The 24610-nt window shown below is 42.0% G+C and overlaps 1 protein-coding gene across 1 annotated transcript in view; it reads right to left on the reverse strand.

Moving 5' to 3' along the window:
• HNRNPLL (heterogeneous nuclear ribonucleoprotein L like) overlaps positions 1–24610 on the reverse strand; it is a 98277-nt gene that overhangs the window by 13610 nt on the left and 60057 nt on the right. Inside the window, exons 7-10 of the mRNA XM_077486463.1 lie at positions 12162–12233; positions 7359–7573; positions 4537–4658; positions 757–952 (exon numbers count right to left, since the gene is read on the reverse strand). Of these exons, the coding sequence (XP_077342589.1) occupies positions 757–952; positions 4537–4658; positions 7359–7573; positions 12162–12233 (605 nt within the window). The remainder of the gene's footprint in view (positions 1–756; positions 953–4536; positions 4659–7358; positions 7574–12161; positions 12234–24610) is intronic.

Here is a 24610-nt window from a genome sequence, read left to right on the forward strand (position 1 = left end):
ACCACTTTTCAGTTTTTTATTTGCTAAAAAAGTTTAAATTATCCAATAGATTTCGTTCCACTTCACAATTGTGTCCCACTTGTTGGTGATTCTTCACAAAAAATTAAAATTTTATATCTTTATGTTTGAAGCCTGAAATGTGGCAAAAGGTTGAAAAGTTCAAGGGGGCCGAATACTTTCGCAAAGCACTGTAAACAAACTGTATACAAGAATGATAAATCCCCTAAATTCACCTATCCATGAAAAATTAAAAGGTGAACTCCAAATATCCTGGATACCATTCTAAACCCTACTGCACATAGTGACCGTAATGCCTTGTGCTGCTAGTATAGCAGTTCATACACTGCAAAACACAGCCCCACAGTGAGTTTCCATCATGTTCGCAACAGCAAGCATTCGCTGGTCAGCACAGCAAAATGACTGTACTGATCAATGAGAAGCGCATTTGAGGCTTCTTCTTCCGTTGTCACAGAATAAAGAAACATTTCTCATTGGTTAGTGAGATCATGCTGACCAATGAGCGCTTGCCACTGTGAGCATTATGATGAATACTCACTCCAGGGCTGTGTATTGGGGTGTACCGTGTACAGAGCACTACACCACCAACAGCACCGTGGTTCGTGGCTGCAATGTGGCTCTAGAGGGCTGTAAAATAGTACCATATACACTTTTTCTTGCAAGCCCCACCTGGATTAGCCAGATTCGAGCACCCTCCACTGCCCAAATAAACAACCAAGGCAAAGCATAATTGATTACCTTTTGAAATATACTTTCATCCATTGTCAAGGGGACATTATAAAAATGCAGAACACAAGATGGTGGCTGGATGATGTTCTTGGAGGCCTGACCAGCACTGGTAAACCTATTATTCTTACTCATTGAAAAATCCTTGTAAGTACCATCTTCAGGTTCAAAAACCTGACTTGGGACAACAGAATGCTGCTTTGATACACTGAAATGAGAACAATAAAGCATTAAATATGATTAAAATGCCAGTTACATATATCTCCATAACACACTAATACATTTCAATTGGATCTAAAGTACATGCAAGGTCTGATTTGCTTTAGTGTCTGTCTTGAGGGGCTTTTCTTTACAACTGTCGCTGCCTACAAGGCAATGGGAATGTAGAGGCAAATGCACCAGTCAATAAACTGTGAATGATCTCAGAATTGTCTCAAGCTTATCTCAAATAAAAAGAAAAGCAAGTTGCAATATGAATATAACAGAATATGTAAAAAGGAAATCAAGGATGCAAAAATTCTAAATGAACGACAGGTTGCAAAAGATATTAGGAAAAAACTTTAAAACAAAATTCTTCAAATATATTAATAGTAAAAAAGTTTAGGCCTGAGTATGTAGGCCCTTTACAAAATAATCTAGAGTGGGTGACTGGGGACAAAGAGAAGGCTCATTTATTAAATTCTTTCTTCAGCTCTGTGTATACAAAGGAGCACAGGGGAGTTCATGTCCATAATGGGGGTGGTAGTGCCCCAAATGATCGAAAATAGCACAAAAGTAATATGGTCCAGAAATATTTAGACAGATTAATGGTGGATAAAGCACCTGGACCAGATGGCATCCACCTACGGATCCTAAAAGAATTAAGCTCTGTCACTTCAAAGCCATTGTTTCTAATATTTAGGGACTCGCTAATGACTGGAATGGTACCCCTGGATTGGCATAGGGCCAATGTGGTGCCCATGTTTAAAAAGGGATCAAAGTCTTTACCAAGCAACTATACTTTTATGGCCCCCAATGATATCCCAGCACCAAGGCCATAAAAGATATATATGATGGCTGCCTTGGAGGGGACAGGGAGGAGGCAGGACAAGAGCCGTACATACAGGAGTATTTCCTGTTTACACGGCAGCCTCTGTAATAGGAAGTCCCGTCTCCAGCGCTGCCATTGGATGACTGTCCTGGCCATCAAAGGAGGCGGGACTTTCTATTAAAGAGACCACCGAGAAACAGGAGTTTTACCTGTATGTAATCTTTTGGCACTCATCCTGCCCCTCCCTGTCCCCTCCATTCATGGCAAAGGTGGGGCTGCATTCATGGCACTTGTGAGGCTGCAGATGTGCACTGACCCTTATTTTGCTTCACAGTTCTCTATTTAAAATGTACTTTTTTTTTCCCCGGAAACTTCCCTCTTAATGTGAAGGTGTGTGTTATACACCCATAAATACGATATATATATCCAAATAACACGCACAAGCTCATCTCTTTCCCCATACATAGCCACAAAGGCAAGAGAATTCTTGATGGGCAGTGTATTAGTGCTCGAACGAACACACTTAGACCGAATTTTAATGGTTCAAAGAATGTCAGGCAAAATGGTCGGCCCTCACGCACGTTTACTTCAACAAATCTGGCCTCTTTGAAAAAAATTTGGACACCCCTGGTCTAAGGTTATCAGTGGTGTACCCAAAGGTTCAATGCTGGGACCCTTACTTTTATTATCTTTATAAATGATATAGGGTCTGGGATTAAAAGTTAAATTTCTGGCTTTGTAGATGACACTAAGCTATGCAGTGGATTAACTTCCTTACAGGAGGTCTCCAATTTACAGGCTGACCTCAATGTCTAATTGGGCAGCTAAGTGGCAAATAAGGTTTAATGTTGATAAAATGTAAATTTATGCACTTGGAGGCTAAGAATATGCATGCATCATACATACTAGGGGAAATCAATGCACTCGTCTAGGTGAAAAAATATTTCATCTCCAAATACGGAAAGGTTTCTTCACAGTAAGAGCTTTGAAAATGTGGAATAAACTCCCTCCAGAGGTGGTTCTTTTTTTATAAATTCTTTATTTTTTCATCTTTTCTTTCCATAGATTTCACATTACATTTCATTATATATCTACAACTTCTTTAACAGCTATGTCTTATAATATTTCAATCCATACCTCAATTCCACGTCATCCTCCCCCATCCCTCACCCTTCCCTCCCAGAAAAATAAATAAATAAATAAATAGATAAACAAACTAAAAGAGGTGGTTCTGGCCAGCTCAGTAGATTGCTTTAAAAAAGACCTGGTTTATTTCCTCAATGTACATAATATAACTGGGTACTAACATTTATAGGTAAATTTGATCTAGGGAAAATCCAATTGCCTCAGGGAGAATCAGGAAGGAATTATTTCCCCTGCTGTAGCAAATTGAAGCATGCTTTGCTGGGGATTATCACATTCCTCTGAATCAACTGTGGGGGAACGATTGTGTATATGGGATTGTATGATTTATTTATTTTTTGGTTGAACTAGATGGACTTGTGTCTTTTTTCAACCTGATAAACTATGTAACTACGTCCATCTGCACAAGCTCAAAGTGTGTTAGCACAGCAATTCACAGCACAGCAATTCAAAAGCTGTTTGTATCGGTCTGACAAATCGACCGTGTGTGGGCTTCAATGGACCTTTGCTGTAGAAAAATCAGGCTGACTTTAGATTTAGAACGTTTCAAATCTTTTCGACGGACTCAAGTCGAAAAATCCATTCCTATGTATGCTAGTCCGACAGACGAAAACCGACGCTAGGGCAGCTATTGGCTACTGGCTATGAACTTCCTTATTCTAGTCTGGTCGTACGTCATCACAGTCAAATCCATCGGATTTTAGTGTGATTGTGTGTGGCCAAGTCCGTTCGATTGGAAAGTCCGTCAGAAGTGCGCCAGAAGACTGTCAGACCTAGTCTGTTGAAAAGTCCGGTCGTGTGTACACGGCATTAATATGGGCAGATACTTTTACTACATTGTGACACTTATTTGAGAAAGTGCAATGTGTACAATTAAAAGTGTCAGTAAACGCCATTTTTATTTTTACCTACAAAAAAAAGGAATACCCCCTAAATGTGCACTGTTTAGAAGATATTCTAGTGAGCAGCAGCCGGTGATGTCACTGGTGCATGTACTCTGAAGGAACGGCATGCCCGTGCCGTTTCTGCAGAGCTCTGTAACATTGCTGTGACTCCCACGTGCATGTGCGGGAGTGACATCATCGCTGCTCGGCCATTCAAACGCCCGTAGCCCGCGAACCCCTGAGGAAGACCAGGTGAAGAGGGAAGCCTCTGCAGCAGTGACAGTGCACCGCTGGAGGGCTTCATTTCAAGGCAAGTCTTTCATAATGTGCCAATATGCAGTGCATACAAGCACATTATGCCTTTACTTGCAGGGAGAGTTTTTTCCTCCTCCCTTTCCGAACGCTTTGCTACACTTTAAGGATTTGCTGAGGAGAGAAACTACCATGCATTTAATGAAGAGACATCAGCTCAGCCCAGCCAATCAAAATGACCGAAGATCGGAACCTGAATAAAGGAAGCCTAGACAAAAGATGTAAGTGGTTGGCTGATAGCTTCTGGACACTGCATAGCTGGAGTGGAGGCGAGTGTAGTTCTGTTTTAATATTATTAGATGAGGGTGAGCCAAATATCACACTTTCCTATAAGTGAGAATATATCACAGATGTCTAACACAGGCGATATGAACCACAAAGCTGAAAAATACTGCCTTACTTTGTTATAAATAAGGTTCTTACCAAACATTTAGCCTTTTTCCAAAGACTTTCACATTATTTAAATGTGTGACTGCTCTTTCCACAGCATACTCATCACCCATTTCTACAAGAGCTGTGCCTGGAATAGTCTTCATGAACTTTACCTGGGATAAAAAAAGGATAGTGAAATTTTTAGGCTTTTATTATCTCGCCTACCAACAGAATGTAATGGAAATTCTCTACAATGAGAGTACAGACAAGAACAAACACATGTGTTTAGTATTGAGGAAGGATGCATGATGTTCCTATCATTCTGCACCTCCCTCCACCATCATTAAAGGGTCAGGGAAAAATCTCGCCAAAGCGGTCATAGAAGGAAATAAAATCCTGAGAGAAATTTGACCCGAAAATGGTGGTAGTTTCCATTTTATTTATGTCAAACTATATTGTTGCACTGGTTTACCAAACGCAAACTGTCAAAAAATACACCAAACAATTTTAGTGCACACAAGTGCCACATATTACTTTTATTTTTTCACTAAAATATATCTAAAAAATGTATATATATATATATATATATATATATATATATATATATACACACACATACAACACACAAAGAAATGGCTCAAAAAGAACTAGAGGGTTATGAACTGGCTTAGTCAAAACCGTTATTTGAATGCCTTCTTTAATGTGAGGAAGACACAAAAACTTTTGAGGCTCATTTTTACCACATTGCATCTTTTGATGGGGTTAATAGAAACCGGCAGTCGGTTTGTCAGATTTACGCACACTACTGGCTAAACCCCCCTCCACCCCCCCCCACCAGCAACCAATGTATGATGGTGATAGTAAAAGGGTTAAAGCATATTGTACAAGTACTGTAACATATGTGCCCTGTATACAGTAAGTAAGCTCATGTTTTTTATTTAACCCTGCTGCCTTTTAAGCCTTTTCATGAATTTGTCCACACCCACCGCTTATTCACATGTCTTTCACAAATGTAGCAATGCTACATTTGGTTTGATCCACCATTTCCCATGTACATGTATTCTCTCTGTAATATCCACCTTAATCCTCAACACATGGGGAACAACATATGATAAAAGCTCGGAACTAAATAAAGAGCGGGAATGTGTCCCGGATGGCAGAGAGGAAAGGACTGGTTTTTAGTACTCTCTGGATTTCTAAGTCCTTATTAGGGACCCAGAATGGGGACACCCTGTATATAGTGCCTTGCAAAAGTATTCACCCCCTTGACATTTTTTGTGTTTTGTTGCCTCACAACCTGGATTGTTTGAGGATTTGCATAATTAACATTTACAGAACATGCCCATAACTTTGAAAATGTATTTTTCTTTTATTGTGAAGCAAACAACAAATAGGACAAAATCACAGAAAAAGTCAAAGTGCATAACTATTCACCCCACTAAATTGAATACTTTGTAGAGCCACCTTTTGTGGCCATCACAGCTCCAAGTCACTTTGGATAAGTCTCTATGAGCTTACCACATCTTACCACTGGGATTTTTGCCCATTCCCCCTGGCAAAACTGCTCCAGCTTATTTAAGGTGGATGGTTTGCACTTGTTAACAGCAATCTTTAAGTCTGACCACAGATTTTCTATTGGATTGAGGTCTGGGCTTTGACTAGGCCATTCCAACACATTTACGTTTCCCCTTAAACCACTCAAGTGTTGCTTTAGCAGTGTGTTTGGGGTCTTTGTCCTGCTGGCAGGTTAACCTCCGTTCTAGCCTCAAATCACAGAGTGGTACAGGTTTTGCTCAAGAAAATCCCTGTATTTAGCACCATCCATCTTTCCCTCAACTCTGACCAGTTTCCCAGTCCTGACCGCTGAAAAACATCCCCACAGCATGATGCTGCCACCACCATGTTTCACTGTGGGGATGGTGTTCTTTGGTTTATTTGATGTGTTGAGTCATAGCGTTTTCTATGATAAAAAGTTAAATTTCTCCCACATGCCTTTTCACAAAACTCAAATTGTGCCAGTTTTTTTGCTGAAAGTAGCTTTCTTCAGGCCACTCTGCCATAAAGCCCAACTCTATGGAGCGTATGGCTTATTGTCGTCCTATGTAAAGATACTCCAGTCTCTGCAGCTCCTTCAGGGTTACCTTAGGCATCTGTGCTGCCTCTCTGATTAATGCCCTCCTTGCCCGGTCTGTGAGTTTTGGCGTGCAGCCGTCTCTTGGCAGGTTCGCAGTTGTGAATGTTTCAATTTGGTTATGATAGATTTGATGGTGCTCCTAGGAATCATCAAAGATTTGGATATTTTTTTTATAAGATAATCCTGACTTGTACTTCTCAACAACATTGTCCCTTACTTGTTTGAAGAGTTCCTTGATCTTCATCGCAGTGTTTGGTTAGTGGCACCTCTTGCTTAGCTGTTGCAGCCTCTGGGGCCTTTCAAAAAGGTGTGTATATGTAATGACAGATCATGTGCACACAGATAGACATCATTTCACTAATTATGTGACTTCTGAAGGTAATTGGTTGCACCAGAACTTTTTTATGGGCTATATAACAAAGGGGGTGAATACATACGCACATGCCAATTATCAGTTTTTCATTTCAGAAAAATCGTTTTATGTATATATTTTTCTAATTTTACTTCCCCAACTTAGACTATTGTGTTCTGATCCATCCCATATAGTTCAGATTAAAAAAACATTAAACTAAAGACTGTAATGTAACAAAATAGGTAAAAAGCCAAGGGGGTGAATACTTTTGCAAAACACTGTATTTAGCGATTTCTTTAGCTTTGTATTTCTTCATACATTTTTAGACTGCTTGCATTGCGTTTTAAAAATACTTGGATGAAATGCCACATGAAAACCATGCTGTACCTTCTCAACGTTCCCATATAGGCAAAAGAGGTTGAAAACCTGAGAACAGTTCATCTTCTCCTGATGAAGACCACTAACCATGGCTACTGAACCAACAGTAGGTCCACCATGAAAGTATGAAGAGGTTTGAGGAAGAGGATAAGCCACTAGTTCTGGAGTATCTCTAGTACCCATCCTATAGCGATTTGGTAGAGGCAACAAGGGGCCATGGTTTCCTTTAGATAGAAATAAAATCTTTGTTAGCATATAACGGTATGTATACAGCAACTTTTACATAAAAAATGGTGTAAAAAGACAAAGCTTACAAAAAGATAAAAGTGAGCGTGGTAATTGATATATTTTATAAGTGCAAGCACGCTATGTAATGTATATGTATAACACAGCTCTAATTTCTCCTCCTGACAATGATTTAATCTTTGGCTCCCTTTAAAATAATTCTGGGTCAGCATCAACTTTATGGACCAAGATGTTCATCCATGGCATCATGTAATTCCCCTGTTGCCACCTCTCAATCTGAAACCAGCCAATGAAAAAATCTACCACACCTGGCTCAGCTAATTTTGGGAATGTCTTTCCCTAAATAAGCCAGTGTATAAATCCAATCACAGTAGCACACAGATTATCTTCTCATATATTAAGCACTACACTAAGGCAATCAACTTGGGTACAACCAGCCTGGCGGATTCTCTTGCAATTATCGCTAGCAGCTGCTATAGCTGCTAGCGATAATCACTGTCTTCTCCCAGCAGGTACGGCCCCCCCCCCCCCCGGCCAGGAGGGATTACCCTGTCAGTACTGTCTGTGTTAATAGGGGAATCGTGTGAATGTCTTTCCTGCATGGATGGAGGAAAGAAGTTTGCATCGTGTATGGTTGGCCTAAGTGAACCCAGATGGGAAGGAGAATAAGGAAATGGATCCTCATGCTTGCAGCAGACAGAAGATATAACATGCTTAAAGTTGGGTAAAGTAGCAAAGACAGAAGATAATGCTATCCACACTCAGTTATACGCACATCAGGTAATATGCATTGCATTTTACATCCTATTCATGCACCCCACAGTACCACACTAATGTCGCCTACAAACGGTCAGAATTTCGGCCAGCAAAAGACAGATGAGAGCTTTTCGTCGGAAAATGCGACCGCGCGTACGCTCCATCGGAATTTTGCTGGACGAATTTCCGCCAGCAAAAGATTGAGAGCAGGTTCTCAATTTTTCCGACGGAAAAAGTTTCTATCAGAAATTTCAATCGTGTGTATGTAATTCTGACAAGCAAAAACTCATGCATACTACGAGATGGAAGCTATTGGCTACTGGCTAATCAACTTCCCTTTTCTAGTCCCGTCATACGTGTTGTATGTCACCGCCTTCTTGACGGTCGGAATTTGCTGTGACCGTGTGTATGCAAGACAGCTTGAGTGAAATCCCGTCGGGAAAACCATCAGAGCTTTTTCCGACCAAAATTCCGATCGTGTGTACATGGCATAAGTTTTCTTTTCGTAGTCCAGAAGAGAAAGCTCCCTCATTGGAGGAGAGTCAGTCATGTGACTTTTACTTAATTTTCAGAAGAGTAGCAAAGTGCTAAAAACATTAATTAAAAACACTGCTGTGCTTTTATAAATGTGCAGACATTTTTGTAAAGCAGAAGTATGGTCATGGTATGACCATACCTCTTCTTTATAAATTGGCTCCTTAGAGTTGCATAAACAAAAACCCCACAGTGGGTGCAGTGCTATGTCACCAACTACTGAACTCAATATAAGATTGAAATAGTGTGTATAAACAGTCCAACATAATAATGTATTAAAGTCCAGTACAATTAAGTGCTTGTACTATTGCTGAATGCAGAATGCAAGACTTGTGTAAGAATTCATCCAATAGTTGAGTTGATATTCTCCTGTGTGCTACCCAAGTACAATCCAAGTGACCCCTAACGTCTCCTGCGATCATCAGATGATATTGAATACTTGTTTTAAACAAAAGGGGAGTCAAACGGAGATTTAATTGCACCCAGGGACCGACTTCAACGTTGTGGTATTGCCGCTTACCCATATTCCACATATAAGATGTAACAATCGATGTCAAGGAAAGAAGAGAAAGCTTGCCATAGTCAAATATTGTTTATTGCATAAAAGTAGTAAAAGCCAAAAGCACTTACATAAGCATACACATAGACCAACTGTATTAGTAAGTGCCGCTGTACTTGTATCCAGCATGTGATCCAAAGAGCGGATATGAAGTCACATGTTTCATCATCAGTAAAAATGTTGAATTCAGAACTCTCTCCTGACCCAAAGGTGTCCTTTACGGATGATGAAATATGTATTTGATGTTTCATCATCAGGAAAAGTATTTCATTATGGCATCAATTTCTTTCCATTCCTTGGCATCATGTTCCATTGCAGGAAAAGTTGGGGGACACTTGGATTGCACAACTGAGAATATCACCTCAACTATTTGATGAATTCTTACACAAGCCACTAATTCTGCATTTGGGAATAGTACAAGCACTGAGCAATTTATCGTATCAGACTTTAATGCATTATTAAGTTGGACTGTTTTTACACATTATTTTGATTTTATATTGAGTTCAATTGCTGGTGACATAGCGATGCACCCCATGGGTTTTTTGTCTGGTCGTGGCACTTTGTGGCAGCAGGTGGGTCCACTTATTTATGTAGTTATTCTGTAGTGCAGGTGTGTAATCATGTTTTTTTTTCTAAGCCCCCGTACACATGGTTGGAAATTCTGACGGAAAAGGTCAGATTGGATTATATTGTCGGAAAATCCGATCGTATATGGGCTCTATCTGACTTTTTCCGACGGAAAAAATTTGAGAGCAGGACCTCAAATTTTCCGACAACAAAATCCGATCAGACTTTTCGTTTGTAGAGAATTCCGATCGGACAAAGTGCCACACATGCTCAGATCAAGTTACGAGACCAAAGCTATTGGCTACTAGCCACAACATAGTCCTGTCGTAACTAACAAACCTCATCGCGTTCTTGAACGATCCGATTTTCCGACAACTTTGTCCGACCGTGTGTATGCAACATCAGTTTCGGACAAAATCCATCAGAAAAAAATCAGACGGATTTTGTTGTCGGAATGTCCGACCCTGTGTACTGGGCTTAGAGATTAGCCCAAAGCTTCGGCATTAAAGCCAGCCATACTCCCCGGCAAAAAAGGTGTTTAAAAATTTTGCACTGTCAATGTATCAAAATATTTATACATACACACACACACACACACTCTCCCATTCCACCACATCCCAAAGGTGCTCTATTGGATTGAGATCTGGTGACTGTGGAGGCCATTGGAGTGCAGTGAACTCATTGCCACATTTGAGAAACCAGTTTGAGATGATTTGAGCTTTGTGACATGGTGCATTATCCTGCTGGAAGGAGCCATTAGAAGATGGGTACAGTCAGTGTAGTCATGAAGGGATAAAAATGGTCAGCAACAATACCCAAGTAGGCCATGGCATTTAAACAATGCTCAATTGGTACCAAGAGGCCCAAAGCATGCCAAGAAAATATCTCCTACACCATTACACCACCACCAGTCTGAACCATTGATACAAGCTTTCATGTTTACACCAAATTCTGACCCTACCATCTGAATGTCACAGCTAAAATAAAGACCAGGCAATGTTTTTCCAATTTTGGTGAGCCTGTGCAAATTACAGCCTTATTTTTCTGTTCTTAGCGGACAGGAGTGACACCCAGAGTGGTCTTCTGCTGTCGTAGCCCATCTGCTTGAAGGTTCGATGTGTTGTGCATTCAGAGATGGCATTTTTTCATACCTTGGGTGTAATGAGTGGTTATTTGAGTTACTGTTGCCTTTCTATCATCTCAAACCAGTCTGCCCATTCTCCTCTGACATCAACAAGGCATTTTCATCCACCCAACTGCCGCTCACTGAATATTTTCTCTTTTTCAGTCCATTCTCTAGAAACCAGAGATGGTTGTGTGTGTGAAAATCCCAGTAGATCGTCAGTTTTTTAAATACTCAGACCAGCCCATCTGGCACCAACAACCATGGCATGTTTAAAGTCACTTAAATCCCCTTTCTTCTTCATTCTGATACTCGGTTTGATCTAAGTCATCTTCACCACGTCTAGATGCCCCAATGCATTGAGTTGCTGTCATATGATTGGCTGATTAGCAAGTTTTGTTACCAAGCAATTGAACAGGTGCACCTAATAAAGTGGCCGGTGAGTGTACGTGTATACACACACACACACACACACACACACACAAATGCTCCATTTGTTACTTCTCTCTCTCTCGAATAACAAATTGGTACCAAACTAAGTTTGTTCACCTCAAATTATTGCCTGCGAAGGTCAAAGCAAAAGGTTCACTTGACTGCCACCCCTTAGTCCCGCTTAATTAGCATAGCTGTACTTTGAAGTATATTTGTCAATCCTCCAGAACCCTGCTGCAAACTTTAAAAATTGCAAATATTCCCAAGTTTTTTTTTTTTTATTATTATGTATACTAAGCACAGTGTATTCTGTAATAAAAACATCATGGTTTAAATAAAAATTTGCTTCTACATGACATATACTGTATAAAACAGGAGTCTGAAACTGGGGGCCCTCCAGCTGTTGCAAAACTACAAGTCCTAAGAGGCATTGCAAGGCTGATAGGTACAAGCATGACTCCCACAGGCAGAGGCATGATGGGACTTGTAGTTTTGGAACAGCTGGAGAGCCACCAGTTTGAGACCCCTGGTATAAGACAACCATTTAAAAGTAGTAATATATCTATATTCATCAGGAAGAGTTCAAGAGCCTTACCATAACCATCATATCTGTACGATGATGGGTGGTCTCCTAGAATTGCTTGCCGCTGACGTCCCTTACCTTGATCTTAAAAAGCAAAAGCTTCACGTAAATACACAATTTTACACAAGTATTTATGAAAATACCAGAAATTAGTGTGCATAATGTGAATCAGTTGTTAAAGTAATTCTATTCACAATAAAAGAAAAAACACGCACACACACACACCAGAAAAAGAGATTTCCTGCAAAGATAATCAATACTCATCCTCTTGCCTCCTAAGTCACCATCTTTGCTCTCTACATGCACAGAGTCCCATGGTGATTTAGAGGTCAACAAAAAAAAAACCATAGTACACACAGTTAGGACCAGGTATCAGACATTCAGGAGTGTTGGATGCTACAAATTATACATTAAGTGTTAACTCTCCAAAAGAACAAAAACCTGGTGGCATGGGTGGCTTTACAGGGGATTAATAATTATTTTCTTTGCAGTGAACCTTTTTTCTTTATTTATAAAACTGACAGTCGAGTACTTTTAAAAATTAGAATACACTGAAAGCAGACACCTAGGGGTTGATTTACAAAAGGCAAATCCACTTTGCACTACAAGTGCACTTGGAAGTGCAGTCGCTGAGGGGAAGATCTGAAATGAGGGGAAGCCCTGCTGATTTTATCATCCAATCATGTAAAAGCTAAAATGCAGTTTATTTTCCTTGCATGTCCCCCTCGGATCTACAGCGACTGCACTTCCAAGTGCACTTGCAGTGCACTTGTAGTACACAGTGGATTTGCCTTTAGTAAATAACCCCCCTAGTTTCATACTTTGCAAAGCACTCTATTATGGGAAATCCAACTCTAGTTCCCGAAGTTGGATTTCTGTCCTCTCTCCTATACCCTACTCATTAATCCCAGTAATGGGCTGACAATGAGACTTACAAATCAGCCTTGGGTGCATGGACTTCAATGGGGCTTTGCAAAAATATATGAAACATCCTGTAGCAGGGGCGGACTGACAACTCATGGGGCCCTTGGGCAATAGGAGATTATGGGGCCCCCAGGCAATCAGAGATTATAGGGACACACAGTATACACACACACAGTATACACAGACATGTTTCTATTGGCTGAGAAGGTACTTGAGAGGTGGGGCAGCTATAATCTCAGGATTTTTAGATCAAAAGGATGTTGGTAAGGCGCATTTCAGTGACAGATGTAAAAAAACAAAAAACAAAAAAAAAAAACCACAGATTTTGACATACTGTCCCTGGTTTTACTGAGGCTGGCAGCCCTGATGGGACCCCCTAGTGGCACGGGCCCTCGGGCAGCGCCCGAGTGGCTGAATGGTCAGTCCGCCCCTGTCCTGTAGCTGCCTCTTGATGCCTGCATTCAATGTAGGCTAACAATTTGCTAATTTTAAAGTAACACCAGCTTTATTTCAGTAAAATATTGTTTAAATAATCGCTTCTACTTTATCAGGTTCTGTAATCTATAGTTCTGCACAACAAGGAGCACAATGATGATATACATTCAGTGGTATCTTCAAAAGTTGAACAGCAGTGAATCAACAAAGGAAACATGGATGAGCACATTTAGATCTTAACAATATTAAAATTTGGTGTTGTATGTATTGCATCACATTACAGTAACACATGCAGATTTTGGCTTATAAAAATGGAAGAAAAGAAAAGTATTGCTTTACCTTTTAACAAAAGCAACAGAAAGAATGCTACAAACTGATTTGCTGTTGTTATTGAACACTGCCCTATTTTGCTTTTGCACACATTTTCAAAAGTACATCAAAAAGTAAAAAAATAATAACAACCACATGAAGATGACACACACACACACACACACACACACACACACACACACACACATAATGACAAGCTGAACAAGTGAGACTACACTATAGCTGTTTTTAGGCAGTGTTGCCATTATTCGTATACAGTCTTTTTACAAATAAGCATGCATCACATTCTTATGTGCATTCAGTGCATGCTTGGCTAAAAGGATAGCCCATTCGTTTCTCTACTTCTGCAGATGGAAGATCTAGGCAACAATGGTCTCTACCTGAAGAGTACCTCCCAAGTCATTCAATTCACCCAAATAGGTGTGTGTCTATGTCTACACCATTTAGGCACTTAATCACTTTGAATACCAGCCTGTAATACCCCTTCAATATTAGGCAATTTTTCCAGTGCTGTAATTGCTTGACAGGCAATTATTTGGTCATACACCACAATACCAAAATGTTTAAAAAAATATATATTTTTTTTAGATAGAGCTTTCATTTGTTGGTATTTAATAACAAATGGATTGTATTAAAAAGTTAAAAATACCAAATGCTAGGAAATAAAAACAGTTTCCCACACATTATGTTGCAAAACATTGCAAGTAAAAATGTCAGGAAAGTACGAACATCCTTAAAATGACCCCTTATTGGAAGGTAATCTTTTTTGTCAATTTGGAAGTTTAGAAAAATGCTGGTATTGAGGTGATTAAAATAAATAAATAAATCAAGCTTGGTAATGATGCACTAGATATAACACATCAATATAATGTACAAGTCATACATAGAGGGAGGAGGTGAAGGGGTCTCATACAGTGGGAGGAAAGAGACGGGGGGGGATTATTATGCAGGACAAGGGTGGTAAAGGCATTAAAAAAATAAATAAAAAAAATAACAATCTCACAATCAATTAAATAAAACCATAACCATCAATCTGCTGCTGTCTCTGGATTGTTGGTGTTTATTTTCCAATGACAGCTACGTTCAAAGTCATTCACAGGTGCACTGGCCACCCTTGTGTAACATGAAGTTCAGATTATACAGTGCCTTGAAAAAGTATTCATACCCCTTGAAATTTTCCACATTTGAATGAATGAATGAATACTCGTATAGCGCACAATGCGAACTGAATCGCCTCTAGGCGCTGTGGCGAGCTTTGATCATCTGCTAAAAGAGGAAGGTCTTGAGTTTTTTCCTAAAAGCCAGGTGATTTTCTTCCAGGCGGATGTTGATTGGTAGAGCATTCCATAGCCGAGGCCCTTGGACAGCGAATCTCCGATCCCCCTTGGATTTATACCGGGCTTTGGGCACGAGGAGGAGGTTTTTGTTGGCTGATCGAAGACTGCGGTTTGGTGTGTAATGATTTATTTTCTCCATTAGGTTTTGCGGAGCTTCTCTATGCACACATTTGTGGGTGAGGCAAAGGGTCTTGAACGTGATCTGATTTTTTACGGTTAGCCAATGTAAGCTCCTCAGCGAAGGAGAGATGGATTCCCAGGGTTTTTTTTGTCAGGCTACAACCAAAAACGTAAATGTATTCCAATTTTATGTGATTGACCAACACAAAGTGGCACAGAATTGTGAATTGGAAGGAAAATGATAAATGGTTTTCAACATTTTTTACAAATAAATATTTGAAAAGTGTGGTGTGCATTTGTATTCAGCCCCCCTGAGTCAATACTTTGTAGAACCACCTTACGCTGCAATTACAGCTACAGTTTTTTTTGGGTATGTCTCTACCAGCTTTGCACATCTAGACCATGACATTTTTGCCCATTCTGCTTTGCTAAATAACTCAAGCTCTGTCAGATTGGATGGAGAGTGTCTGAACAGCAATTTTCAAGTTTTGCCACAGATTTTCGATTGGATTTTGGACTTGACTTAGACTGGGCCATTCTAACACATGAATATGCTTTGATCTAAACCATTCCATTGTAACTCTGGCTGTAGGTTTAAGGTCATTGTCCTGCTGGAAGGTGAACCTCCGCCTCAGTCTCAGTCAGGTTTTCTCGTAAGATTGTCCTGTATTTGGCTCCATCCATCTCATCTGACCAGAGCACCTTCTTCCACACATTTGCTGTGTCCCTCCTGTGTTTCTCAGAAATGGCAAACAGGACTTCTTATGGCTTCCTTTCAACAATGGCTTTCTTCTTCCATAAAGGTCAGATTTGTGGAGTGCACAACTAATAGTTGCCCTGTGGACAAATTCTCCTACCTGAGTTGTGGATCTCTGCAGCTCCTCCAGAGTTACCATGGACCTTTTGGCAGTTTCTCTGATGAATGCTCTCCTTGCCCAGCTTGTCAGTTTAGGTGGACAGTCATGTCTTGGTAGGTTTGCAGTTGTGTTATATGCTTTCCATTTTTGGATAATGGATTGAACAGTGCTCCGTGAGATGTTCAAAGCTTGGGATATTTTTTTATAACCTAACCCTGCTTTAAACTTGTCCACAACTTTATCCCTGACCTGTCTGGTGTGTTCCTTTTGGACAGAAGCCAAATAACCTACCTGCATGTCTTTGGAGTGTGGAAGGAAACTGGAGTACCCGGAGGAAACCCACGCAGGCACAGGGAGAACACGCAAACTCCAGGCAGGTAGTGTTGTGGTTGGGATTTGAACCAGCGACCGTTTTTACTGCTAGGCGAGAGTGCTAACTACTACACCACTGTGCCGCCTTTGTGATGGTTTATCACATAAAATCCCAATAAAATACATGTTTTTGGTTGTAACATGACAAAATGTGGAAAATTTCAAGGGGGTATGAATACTTTTTCAAGGCACTGTAAATGGCACTTCAGAAATACTGCTCTGACGTTCTAAGATGTTTGGTGGCTGTAAGGTGGTTAAAGAGCAACAGTAAACCAAATGTTCAAAATCTGATACCCTGGAGCTGCCTGTAAAAAGATAAATGTGAAATGTTTTATATGCAATATAATGAAACAATCATAGGATATATCCCCTCAATAAAGGCTCTATCTGGCCTAGGGGTAATACAGGGTTGGATATACACATGCACATGCATATACACATGCGTGCAGATCTTGTTCCAGCCATCAGATAACATAGGACTGTTTGCACCAATCCAACCAGTCTGCTGTGCCAGGGAGAAAGATTGCTCAGGATCTCGCCAGTCACATTTCTTTTAGTGGGTATTAGCACCCTTATGATAGTCATACATGTAATAATAAACCAACAAACAATCAGCCATAGATTCCCTATTTTTTTTTTTTAAATGGTCTTGTTCAGAAACAAACACTGAACACAAGAAAGAGAAGATGATCAGTTTGGGCACATTCTATCAGATTTTCCAAGTGCAATTTTTTCATTTTTAATAAAAAACGACTGTGTATTCATGAGTTCATCTATTTAGTGCGATGCATTTTCAGAAGATACAGTATCTGTATAGTGAACAGTTACAGAGCTACACGTATGGCCAGCAATAGTCTAGACTCTTGCCCTCTAATCCTCCTGTCTGGTTATTCAAAAAAGATAAAAAAAAGTATTGTTCAAGCCTAATCACCATGTACATATTTGGCACAATCAAAAAATAAAAATAAAAAAAATAAAAAAAAAGAAGTAAAAAATAATAAAGATTTATAGAACAACGGTCTAATAACAATATTACAGACTACATCAACAAATAGGTTCAGATAACAAAAACAGTACCTGAAATCAATTACAAGCTTCATCAGCAAGATATTTTCAAAGATGTCTCCTTTCAAGAGGTTTCAGCATAATCCAAAAACAACCTGTATTACATGGTTTCACAATTAACATTCTATATAAATGAACAGTGTTGAAATAGAAGAGCTGGACAGAAAATGCATACAAAAACATATATACATTTTTATAATAAAATTTTACAGAAATCCACAATTATTTTGTAAATTACAGTTACCATGTAGGCTCAATCTGCAAGTGTGTCTGTTCACAGCAAAGCAAGTGGGGGCCTTCTACTGGCAGGTGATCAGATTAAAACATACCAAAGCTTAGAACAAGAAATGTGGACTGTCACCCATAGTGATGAAACATTAGCTCACATAGTGTCAAAAAATTTTCTAGGGGGGCGGGGTTTAGGAACAAAAAAACAAAAAAACAAACAAAGTCGTGCCATTTAAAAAGTAGAATGAATTGGGGAATCTACCAGGACAGCACAGAAGAACAGTCATGTATGCTCCAGCTTTTTCTATAAAAATACTGCTACACAGACATTCATTAACCACTTGAGATCCACGCTATTGCCAAATGACGGCATTAGCGCGGATCTACTTTTCCGGGACTACGTCTATTGACGTCGTCCCGGTTACGAGCGGCCTGCGCGCCCCCTGAGGGGCGCGCGCGGCGCGCTCTGTGATCGGCGAGTCCACGAGACTCGCCTGATCACCGATCCGTGCAAGGGGTCGATCCCGACCCCTTATCACGTGATCAGCTGTCAGCCAATGACAGCTGATCATGTGACAGAACGGAGCCGGTAATCGGCTATTATTCCTCCTCGCGCTGACAGCGCGAGGAGAGAAAAAAAAAGCCGATCACCGGCGGCCGTGATCGGGACATCAGTCCCGATCACGGCCAGCAATACAGCTGACCACCTGCCTCCTGCCAGTGCCCACCGCAGTGCCATCCTGAATGAAAGTAAGTGCCCCCCATCAGTGCCCATAGTGCCCACAGCGCCACCCACAGTGCCACCCACAGTGCCATCCAGCAGTGCCACCAACAGTGCCACCCACAGTGCCCACAATCTTCCTTAAAGGTGCTGCACCCCAGTGCGGCCCATCAGTGCCCATCAGTGCCGCCCATCAGTGCCCAGCAGTGCCGCCCATCAGTGCCCAGCAGTGCCACCTATCAGTGCCCATCAGTCCCATCTATCAGTGGTACCTATCAGTGCCCATCCGTGCCACCCATCCGTGCCACTTATCCGTGCCACCCATCCATGCCATCTTATCTGTGCCCATCTTTGCCCATCAGTGCCGCCTTATCTGTGCCGATCGGTGCCGCCTTATCTGTGCCTATTAGTGCCGCCTTAACTATGCCTATCAGTGCCCACCAGTGCAGCCTATCAGTGCCCACCAATGCAGCCTATCAGTGCCCACCAATGCAGCCCATCAGTGCCCACCAATGCAGCCCATCAGTGCCCACCAATGCAGCCATCAGTGCCGCCTAATCAGCGCAATTCAATGAAGGAGAAAAATGACCCGTTTGCAAAATTGTATAACAAACTATTAAAACATGATTTTTTTTTTTGCATCTTTTTTTGTTTGTTTAGCAAAAAATAAAACTCCGAGCTGTAACTAAATACCACCAAAAGAAAGCTCTATTTGTGGGAAAAAAATGATAAAAATTTCATTTGGGTACAGTGTTGTATGACCGCGCAATTGTCATTCAAAGTGCATCAGCGCTGAAAGCTGAAAATTGGTCTGGGACTGAGGGGGGTTTAAGTGCCCAGTAAGCAAGTGGTTAATAATGCAACCAAGTCAAGGAGACAGAGGTCACAGATAGAAGTAAAAAAAGTAAAAAGAAGAAAAAAAAAAAAAAACGCAAGAGATTCTAACCACTCTACCTAAAAAAAAAAAAAAAAACCCACACATATGTACTGTCATTTGAAGAATAGATTGGGGAATTTGCTAGTACACCACAGAAGATCAATGCCACTTGCATCTTCTAGCTTATTATATGAAAATACTATAATACAGAGATCTATTAGCAATGCAACTAAGTTAAGGAGACAGTGGTCACTGGGATAGGAAGTAAAAGGTTCCTATCGAGACCATAGACACTACTAAAAACAGTTTCTAACAACTCTACCCTCAAATTATAATTTATATATAAATAATCAGGAGTTACACTTTCATGCTCTTTTATTACCACCACAGTTTGTCGTTACTATTCTGTAGTGCTGTATTTGTTGCTTAGGAAAACCATATCATTGATTTCTCTTGTTCAGCCGCAGGATAGAAATGTAATCAATTCCTACATTCATGCTAAACAGTATGGACGGAAGAACCTCCACTGCCAGCTATACCCAAAGACTACATCTAAGCCCTTGTACACACGGTCGGACATTCCGACGGAAAATGTCCGATCGGACTGTGTTGTCAGATAATCCGACCGTGTGTGGGCTCCATCTGACTTTTTCCGTCGGAACGTCCGACCAACAAAGTTTGAGAGCTGGATATAAAATTTTCCGACAACATGATCCGATCGGAGAGAATTCCGATTGGACAAAGTGCCACGCATGCTCAGATCAACTTACGAGACTAAAGCTATTGGCTACTAGCCTGAACGTAGTCCCATCGTAACGAACGAACGTCATCATGTTCCGAACGATCGGATTTTCCAACAACTTTGTCCGACCGTGTGTGTGCAACGCTTTCGGACAAAATCAGATGGATTTTGTGGTCGGAATGTCCGACCGTGTGTACAAGGGCTAATAGGATTGTTTAGCCAATATAGGGCTTTTCAGATAGAGGGCTGTTCACCTGAAAATTTTTAATCCAGCTCAGTTGATTTTAAATCAACTTTTGTTGCGCCAGGTGGGTCACCCATGGCCCACATTTTCGCAGATTGAGCAGGATCTAACTGCTTACCTATCAGGGAGCAACATAAAAGTAGAGATGTTGATAAAAGGGCTTAAAGAATGTCAAGAAACATCCCACAACTTTTATAGGACACCCACATGGAGATATATTCCAAAACATTAAACTAGGAATACACGTACACACACACACACGTACACACACACACACATACACTAAAATGTCTAAAATATCCTGAGCATTAAGATCTATTTAGGAAACATTTTCCTAAACAAATTTAAAAGATGTTAATATCCCTTTTTTGGATCTTAACTTCCTAATCGTAGCTCTATAATAATGTCTAATAATATTTTAAAACATACAGTGGGGAAAATTATTATTTGATCCTCTGCATATTTTGTAAGTTTTTCCACCTACAAAGAAATAAATGGTCTAGAATTTTTATCATAGGTGTATTTTAAAATGATAAAAACAGTATATCAACCAAAAATACAGAAAAAGAAACACAAAAAAAAACAATGCTATAAATGATGTCGCAGTTCAGTGAGTAAAAATAGGATTTTTGTACTCACCGTAAAATCCTTTTTTCTGAAGTTCATTGACGGACATAGTTCCATTAAATCTTGACCGTAGGGTTATTACGCCACCTTCAGGAGAGGACTAGGCAGGACATGTAATACATGTGAAAAATAACAGAACTGTACAGTTCCGCCCAGGGGAGGGTACCCTCTGGCTATAACCCCTCAGCCTGCTTCCTGCAGCTCAGTACGTCAATAAGCAATATAACATAAAATAGTAGGAGGGGTGGGTGCTGTGTCCATCAATGAACTTCAGAGAAAAGGATTTTATGGCGAATACAAAAAACCTATTTTCTCTTTCGTTCATTGACGGACACAGCTCCATTAAATCTTGACTGTAGGGACGTCCCAAAAAAGTGCCATAACGAGGGGTGGAAACAGCAAACATAACTTCACCCACAACCAGAGGTGCTCCTCAACGGAGGAGTCACCATCTGAACCGGCCGCATCAGAACTTACGGCCAACATATGCATCAGAAGAAGATGCGCTTACATCAACTTTGTAGAACTTTGTGAAAGTGTGAACGGACGGCCAAGTCGCCACCTTACACACCTTGGAGATGGACGCTTGATGTCAGAAAGCCCAAGAGGTCCCAATTGCCCTGGTGGAATGGGCCATGACAGGAAAGGGAGGCACCTGCCCCTTCAAGGCATAAGCCTGGTCCACGATCTGTCTGATCCACCGTGAGATGGTGGTCGACAAGACCACCAGCCCTTTTTTTGGACCAGCTACTGAAACGAACAGAGAATCTGACTTCTAGAAGGGAGCTGTGCCAGACAGATATACCCTTAGGGCCCGGACCACATCCAGGGAATGGAGGGTCATCTCCTTAGGGTGTGTCGGCTTAGGACACAGAGATGGTAACACAATGTCCTCATTGAGATGGAGGGCCAAAACCACCTTCGGAAGAAAAGAAGGTTGCGGACACAACACCACTTTATCCTTGTGGAAAACCAGGTAGGGTGACTTGCAAGACAAGGCTGCCAACTCAGAAACCCCCCTGGCAGATGTAATAGCCACTAGAAAGGCCACTTTCTGAGAAAGAGTCCACAAGGGAATTTCCCTGATGTTCTCAAACGGTGGTTTCTGAAGCGCCAATAGCACCAGGTTAAGATCCCACGGAGGTAGGGGTGGTCGCACCGGAGAGACTACATGCCGAACCCCATGCACAAAGGTGCTTACCAATGAGTGAGACGCCAGGGGTCGTTGGAAAAAGACAGCCAAGGCTGATATCTGTCCCTTGATGGTGCTTAAAGCCAGTTTCTTGTCCACTCCTCACTGTAAGAACAGCAGGATCCTGGAAACGGAATAGGTGCGCGGACACCACCCCATCTCCTCACACAAGGAGATATAAGCCTTCCACATACAATGGTATATCTTCCAAGAAGAAGATTTCCGTGCCCTCAGCATGGTGGAGATTACCAAGTCTGACGGACCTTGGTTCCTTAGCACCTGGCTTTCAACCACCATGCCGTTAAAACCAGCAACGGTAAAGCAGGATGGAGTATCGGACCTTGCGATAGAAGGTCTTCTCACATCGGCAACAGCCAGGGAGCATCTGCCATCAGGCATACTAGGTTGGCATACCAGGGATGCCGGGGCCAATGTGGAGCGATCAGTATAACTGGAATCCCCTCGGCCTCCACTCTGCGAAGCAGGCGAGGCAACAGTTTGAGCAGAGGGAAGGCGTAAATCAGCTGGTACTGCTCTCGTGGAGCCACCAACGTGTCTGACGCATCAGCCCCAAGGATCTCTTGTCCTGGACACGAACCTCCGCACCCTGTGATTGAGCCAAGAGGCCAGAAGATCAACATCTGGTGCGCCCCACCGCAGACAAAGAAGCCTGAACACCTCCGGATGCAATGACCATTCTCTTGGGTCCAGCATCTGGCGACTTAGATAGTCCACCTGACAGTTTTCTATTCCGGGGATGTATATGGCCGACAGGGCCGGTACGTGTCGCTCTGCCCACCAAAGGATCTGAGCGACCTCTCGTGCTGCAGCCAAGCTCCTTGTTCGGCCTTGGTGGTTAACATATGCCACCGCCGTGGCATTGTCTGACTGGATCCTGATCGGGCGCCCTCGTAGCCTCCTTGACCATGTGGAGAGACATAGCCTGATCGCTCGAAGCTCAAGCACATTGATCGGTAACTGGGATTCCTCCCACGACCAGAGGCCCTGGGTCGACTGTACTCCCAGCACTCCACCCCAGTCCAATGAAGAGGCAGGAATTATTTCCCGGACCGAAGGGCCGGAGACCTCAGCCACCAGAGAAGAGAGTCCCTGACTAACTGGCTCACTCGAATCTGCTGATCCAGGGATAATGGAGATTTGTCCCATTTGGACAATATCTCCCTCTGCAAGACTCTGGTGTGAAATTGGGCATTCGGTACCACCTTGAAGGAGGCTACCATGAGACCCAGAACTTGCATGCAGAGACGACCACCTGCGGTTCATCAACAGCTTCACAGCGACTCTGAGAATCTTAAGTTTGTCTGAAGGGAGAAACACTCTCGTCTCTACGGAGTCCAGCAGTAAGCCTAGGTACTCCAGGCGCTGAGACAGCACTAGCACCGACTTTCTGAGGTTCAACACAACCCAAACTCCTGTAGCGTTTGCATGGTGATCGCCACATCCTCCCTTAATTCTGAGGCGGAAGCTGCTCTCAGAAGGTGATTGTCTAGGTAACCCACGATTGCGATCCCACGTTATCGCAATAATGCCAAAATTGGAGCCAATAATTTGGTAAAGACTCGGGGTGCTGAAGCCAGGCCAAAGGGGAGAGCCACAAACTGGTAGTGCTCTTCCCCCACTGTAAATCGCAGAAATCTCTGATGCCTGAGGCATATGCAAGTACGCGTCCTGGATGTCCAAGGACACTAGGGAGTCCCCCTGATGGAGTGCAGCGACTACGGAGCGAACTGATTCCATTCTGAGCCTTTGTACTTTACAAAGCAATTGAGGGCTTTTAGGTCCAGGATTAGACATACCCCTTCCTTCTTGGGGACTATAAACAGATTGGAGTAAAATTCTTGAAACCTTTTCATGTTTGGAACAGGCACTATCACTCCGCGTCTGAGCAGTACCCTTACTGCCTGAAACAGGGCCTCCCAGCGGGCCGGGAGTAAAGGTATGCTGGAGGGAAAAAAATCTGTTTGGTGGCCAAGAGAGGAACTCTATCGTGTAGCCCGATGAAATCAGTTCACAGATCCATTGGTCAGACAGCCGAGAGGTCCACTGAGCTTAAAACTCCCAAAAACGACCCCCATGCGGTAGTACTTTTGCTCACAGGCTGGCTGGGCTTGCGAGACCAGGGACGCTTTTGTTCCTCAGCAGTCGCCCTGACGGACTGGGAGCACTTACCTGAAGTCACAGGCGGATGAAAAAGCCTCTTTTGAGTGGAAAAGGAGGGCCCTTGCCTGCTGCGTGGCTCCTTACCCTTCTTGGACTGTGGGAGCAACGTGCTCTTCCCACCTGTGGCATTCTTAACAATGTCACCAGGCAAAGCTCCAAATAGCCGCTCACCAAGGAAGGGCAAATCCGTCAAAGCTTTTTTAGATGCC

This window comes from Lithobates pipiens, unplaced genomic scaffold (assembly GCF_037356315.1).
Source record: "Lithobates pipiens isolate NorthernLeopardFrog02 unplaced genomic scaffold, aLitPip1_a1.2 Scaffold_18, whole genome shotgun sequence".
Classification (NCBI taxonomy): domain Eukaryota; kingdom Metazoa; phylum Chordata; class Amphibia; order Anura; family Ranidae; genus Lithobates; species Lithobates pipiens.